Source organism: Grammomys surdaster, unplaced genomic scaffold (assembly GCF_004785775.1).
Source record: "Grammomys surdaster isolate TR1022 unplaced genomic scaffold, NIH_TR_1.0 114048, whole genome shotgun sequence".
NCBI classification, from domain to species: domain Eukaryota; kingdom Metazoa; phylum Chordata; class Mammalia; order Rodentia; family Muridae; genus Grammomys; species Grammomys surdaster.
In genome coordinates, this window is record NW_021612418.1 from 1,685 (window position 1) to 7,441 (window position 5,757).

A 5,757-nucleotide genomic window follows, 5' to 3' on the forward strand; every position below is an offset into this window, starting at 1 on the left:
GCAAGGGAATATCAATAAAAGTTAAAAATATCTCTCTGGGTTCCCTGAGGGACAAGTCTGAGTGCATAGGGGTTGATGTCAAAAGTATCCCCTCTCCAGGAAAATGACATCAGGATGGGTAAGGCCCTCATGCCTCACTGGACAACAACAGGGGGACTAGAGCCATTACAAGGTTCCCTTCAATTACTGGAGGTCAGGCCTCTATCCCCACCTTTGCAAGATTAGATTCACCACAGCCCGTCTATACTTAGAGAAGGGAGGAAATGTCAGGGGCATCCCTGCTTATACACTGAAGGCCTAAAATCAGTCATAGGCTTAAAATCAGCAATAGGCCTGTCATACATGTATACTAACACCAAGTCTTGGGTCTCTGTGGATAAACACTGAAATAGATGGCTATAAGCTATTGTAAACAGGCAGTTTTTGTGGAAATTTACCAGCCTGAATAGTCATAGACCTTGTAAATAGGTATCCTTGGCAGATAATACCAACTTAGATAAGGACAAGTGAATCATAGGCAGAGTCATGACCTGTCCCCTGAACCCTCACCCAGCCAATACCCTGATCTGAAAGATATCTGTATTCCCTGTGAACACCCACGCTCCAGTGTCATCCCCTTCCCCATGTCCTGCCTTTTTGTGCTTATAACCCCTGTGTGAGTGAGTATAAATTAAAATTTGAAAAAAATAAATTATATATAAAATAAAATAAAATAAAATAGAATAAAATAAAATAAAATAAAAAGCATGCTCATAGAGCATAGGCCAGAATTTCTTAAGATTCTAAAGTGAGCCTGGGAAGTTCTTGGTTTTCACTGCCCCCTGCTGGTCCTGAGGATCCCTGTAGGGAGGTTTTTGTGCAAGTTAATACTAGACTTCCTTCACTGTGTTTTTGCCACAGTAGTAGGTGGCTGTGTCCTCAGTTTGCATATTGTTAATTTTTAAGAAAACCTGGCTCTTTGAGGTGTCCCTGGTGATGCTTAGTCTGGATTTGAGAGCTGAACTATAATCTGTGCTTCCACCACTCCATATAGCACCCATCCACTCCAAACCCTTTCCTGGAGGCTGGCGAACCCACTGTACACTAGAGTCAGTTAAAGAGAACCCAGAGACAGTGCAGGTGAAGGACAAGGTCTGAGAGGGCTGCACCAGGTCAGGTCCTGACTCCTTCATCTGCACCTGGGACAGGACACCTGTGGAAAAGGCACATCACCATCAGTCATACATTCCACAGATGTCATTCTTGAGTCCTTCCCCTGCAATTCTGAACACTTACAACTTGGAAAAGTGACCAGGCAGAGGAGCAGCACCAGGACAGCCATGCTCTGATGGAGGCTATAGTGAGAAATAGATGGGGCTTCTCAGCTAGGCCTGGGCTTTCATCCTGAGCCTTAGGGCTGCTTTACATTGCGGGAGGTTCCTGAGGGGATAAAAGGAAGTACAGGGTAAGAATTCCAGTTTCCTCTCATTTTTCTGCTGCTTGGTAGAGGAAATGGAAGTTGAAATCTCAGGAAGTTTTCCCTGGAACTGTTGAATATCCAATTTCAAATAAACAAAAGAAAGCTTTAGTCATATTTTGCAGGCATTGGAAGCAAAAATGGAGAAGATTGTTTACAATAAGTGAATTCTTTTTCATACGGTACAAGTAGAACAGGATACTGTAACTTAAATGCAATTATAAGTCATTGTCAATTACGTTTGTGGGTTTAGGATGGAATTGGTTAATCTTTTTAACCAATCTTTTCTGTATTTTTCTATTTATTTAATTATTTATTTATTTAGTTTTGGAATTCTCTATGTCAGTATTACCTTCTGAATAGGATTGGTGGCATCTCCTTCACCAGGTGATTTGAAAATAAAGATGCAAACTCACAAATAGTAAATAGTCTTGTAATGTAACTGATTGTCATGTCATCCACACATAAATTGACAGCCGTAGATAGCAGTAGGATAAGTAAATATTATTTGCACTGTTTTATATATGAAAGTACGGAAGTAATTGTTATTTAATAATGTGCACAAAACCTGTATAATTATTACTTAGTGACTAGCAGTGGATAGCAAACTAAGACTGTAGAGAAAATTTAATCCAGCGTCTTAGCTGCGCTTTTAGCAATTCACACCAAAAGACTTACATCTGTGTGATCTGGCTGGGATATAGACATGACCTTGGTACACACCTTTAGTCCAAAACGATGTTAGGTAATGTTAGCTTCTAGAAGAAAGCAGGCATTTTTGAAAATCACTTCTCCTTAGCAGGCAGTTACTCATGGAAAAACTTGATAGAATATATCAGAGATAGGACATGTTGAACTCTGAAAGAAGAGATAGAAAGATGACTTGTTCAAGTACAGTGCAAGGAGAGAGAGAGAGAGAGAGAGAGAGAGAGAGAGAGAGAGAGAGAGAGAGAGAGGGAGAGAGGGAGGGAGGGAGGGAGGGAGGGAGGGAGGGAGGGAGGGATAGGGAGGGAGAATACTGAGACATTGAGACATTGAGTATAATGCAGTGGGTTTAATTTGGTTCATGAGTTCATGTAGTCCAGTGAAATTCAGCATAGGCAGTTTAAGCCAGGGAATAAGAATGAGCCAGAAAATGAGAACAGTTATCGTGAGGCCCAGCAGAGCAATTCAGTGTGAAGCTGAGAAAAGCCGCATTGAATCAGTCAGCTTAGAGTCTTCTCAGCCCCAGCAGCTGAGCTGAGTCAGCTAGCCTGAGTTCTTAAAGAACCAGCAGTTGTGAGCTTATTCAGTAGTAAGCCTATGAGACACCAATAATATAAATTTTATATTAATTATAAATTATATTTATATGAAGGCTATATTTTAGAGCCTTGTAGGACATCAAGGATGCCCTGCTTTCCCGTGGAGGTCTGTGGTGGGCCACAAAGAACAACCATATTGGAACCCTGCTTCACCAATTTTTTTCCAGTTTGATCTGCCTGGGGCACAGTAGCAGAATAATTTGCATTCGTGGTCCCCTCATCTCCACTGCCTGACTCTGTATATTCCATGCCATCTTGAGGAGCTGGAAGGATTCCTGTATCCCTGTGGAGGCCTTAAGGGGGTGTCCACCGGAACAACCAGCTTGAAATCCTCTTCCACAAATTCCTTGACATTCAGATCTGTTCTGGGACACAGCCAGCATAGGTAAGCTGTGTGCTGCCTCCCTGAACTCCATTGTCTATCCCATGGCTCTCCCTGACTTCCTGGGGTGTAGTGGTGTCATCAAGGTCTTCCGTCCATCACCACAGAAAACCAGATGTATAAAGGACAGTGTAAGAACACAGTTAACAAGAGCCAGGGAGATATAGCACAACTAGAGCCCAGCTATCCTGCTACAGCGAGCCCTGGTTATTCTAACATAGCCAGAGCACAAAAAGGTAACCTTAAACCCCTTTTCATAAATATGAGAAAGTCTATTGAGAGAGGAAATGAATATATCCCATAAAGCAATGCAGGTAAATACATTTGAATAGGTGAAAGAAATGAGTGAAACTGCCAAGAACTGAAAATGGGAATAGAAACTATAAAGAAAACAGAAACTGAGGCAATCCTGGAGATGGATCTCCTTGAGAAACAGTGTCTTTCCTACAATAATGAATAGTATAGATTCAAGTGAAATATTTACTAATCAAAATGAGGAATGAGATTTTGAAATATTAACATTTGAATCTACTTAATGTTACCTATGTTACAGAAGGACTCTTCCTTTGACTACTTCTTACACAAGATTATCAATGTTTACATTAATTCAATAATAATGTGTATGGACGTTGGTCACATTTAATAAGAGCATAGTGTGTTCTTAATATATGGAGAGCAGATCTTATGAGTTAGAACTCAGAAAGACAATTGTGTCCTCATTAATCTGTGGACATGTGTTTAAAAACTTCATGTTAGGGAAGGTGAGTCCAATTAATCTCAAAGATCAATTAAGTACAATAAACAGTGGAAATGTTACAAAACTGCAGCAATGTGAGAAAAAAATCCATTATCAAATCTCCCCGTCTGTCCTCACCAACACAGTCCTTTACTGAGTTATCTTGATAAATATCAACTCTAGTTTGTTCTGTTTTTACACTGTTAGATTATAGAATCACTTAAATATTCTACTAGTGTGTGAACAAACAATAATTGTAATAGAATCTGAGACTGCAGAGAAGGCTGTAGTGAATTTCCATGGCTGGAAGAAGAGTCTACCTCTTTAACATTAAAAAGTATGCTCACACAGCATAAGCCAGAATTTCTTAGATTCTGAAGTGAGCCTGAGAAGTTCTTGTTGGTTGTCACTGCCCTCTGCTGGTCCTGAGGATCCCTGTAGGGAGGTTTTTGTGCAGGTTCGTACTAGACTTCCTTGATTGTGTTTCTGGCACAGTAGTAGGTAGCTGTGTCTTCAGTTGGCATATTGTTCATTTTTAAGAAAACCTGGTTCTTGGAGGTGTCCCTGGTGATGCTCAGCCTGGATTTGAGAGCTGGATTATAATCTGTTTTCCCATCATACCACATTACTCCCATCCACTCCAGAACCTTTCCTGGGGGCTGGCGAACCCAGTGTACACCATCGGGGGTTAATGAGAACCCAGAGACAATGCATGTGAGGGACAAGGTCTGTGAGGGCTGCACCAGGTCAGGACCTGACTCCTTCAGCTGCCCCTGGGACAGGACACCTGTGGAAAAACATCAACATCAGTCATACATTCCACAGACGTCATTTTTGAGTCCTTCTCCTCAAACTCTGAAACACTTACAGCTTGGAAATGCGACCAGGCAGAGGAGCAATACCAGGACAGCCATGCTCTGATGGAGGCTCTAAGGAGAAGATGATGGGGCTTCTCAGCTAGGCCTGGGCTTTCAACCTGAGCTGGGGTTTGCTTTGCATTGGGGGAGGTTCCTGAGGTGATAAAAGCAAGCACTCAGCAAGATTTCCATTTTTTTTCCTCAGCTGATTTAGATTTGCCTAGTCTTTTTAGAGGAAATGGTAATGTTGTCTCATGAACATTTTTCCTGGTTCTGTCTGGATTTCCAAGTCCAGATAAGCAGAAAATTAATTGATTCCCATGATTCAGGCCTTGGAAGCAAACACTGGGATGTTTACAGCATGTGAGTCCACATTCGTACAGTGCAGGCAGAACCAGGTACCTTAGATTTCATGAATTTTTATATCTTTGTAAATTCCAGGAGACAGTTTAGGAAGTTATTGGTCTTCTTATTATTGGAAATCCTGTTAAAAAATTACTTAAAATTATTTTCTTTAGCTACAGAATAGTAAATCTTATTCTTTTTTTTGGATGTTTTATTTACATTTCATATGTTATCCCCTTACCCCATCCTCCACCCACCCAGGAACCCCCTATCTCCTCACCCCTCCTCCTGCTTCTCTGCAGATGTACCCCTACCTACCCCCCTCCCTGACTCCCACCTCCCCATCCTCAAATTCCCACTCCCTGGGGCATCCAGCCTTCATGAGACTAAGGATCTCTTCTCCCACCTATGCCCAGCAGGGCCCTCCACTCTTACATATACAGCTGAAGCCATGGATCCCTCCCTACGTGCTCACAGGCTGGTGGTTTAGACCCTGGGAGCTCTGGTTGGTTGCTCTGGTATTGTTGCTCTCCTCATGGGGCTGCAAATCCTTTCAGCTTCTACAGTCTTCACTCTAACTCCTCCATTGGAACCCCATGATCAGTTCAATGGCTAGCTGTGAGCATCTGCCTCTGAATATGTCAGACTCTTGCAGACCTCTGAGGAGACATCTATAT

At 42.0% G+C, this 5,757-nt stretch overlaps 2 gene segments (V, D, J or C); both read right to left on the bottom strand.

Annotated features, from left to right (window-relative positions):
• Positions 1 to 869: 869 nt before the first annotated feature.
• Positions 870 to 1,321, bottom strand: LOC114635613. The segment is given in 2 exon segments: positions 870 to 1,192; positions 1,276 to 1,321. Coding segments are annotated over 2 exon segments (369 nt in total).
• A 3,021-nt stretch (positions 1,322 to 4,342) lies between these two features.
• On the bottom strand, positions 4,343 to 4,792 carry LOC114635612. The segment is given in 2 exon segments: positions 4,343 to 4,665; positions 4,747 to 4,792. Coding segments are annotated over 2 exon segments (369 nt in total).
• Positions 4,793 to 5,757: the final 965 nt, after the last annotated feature.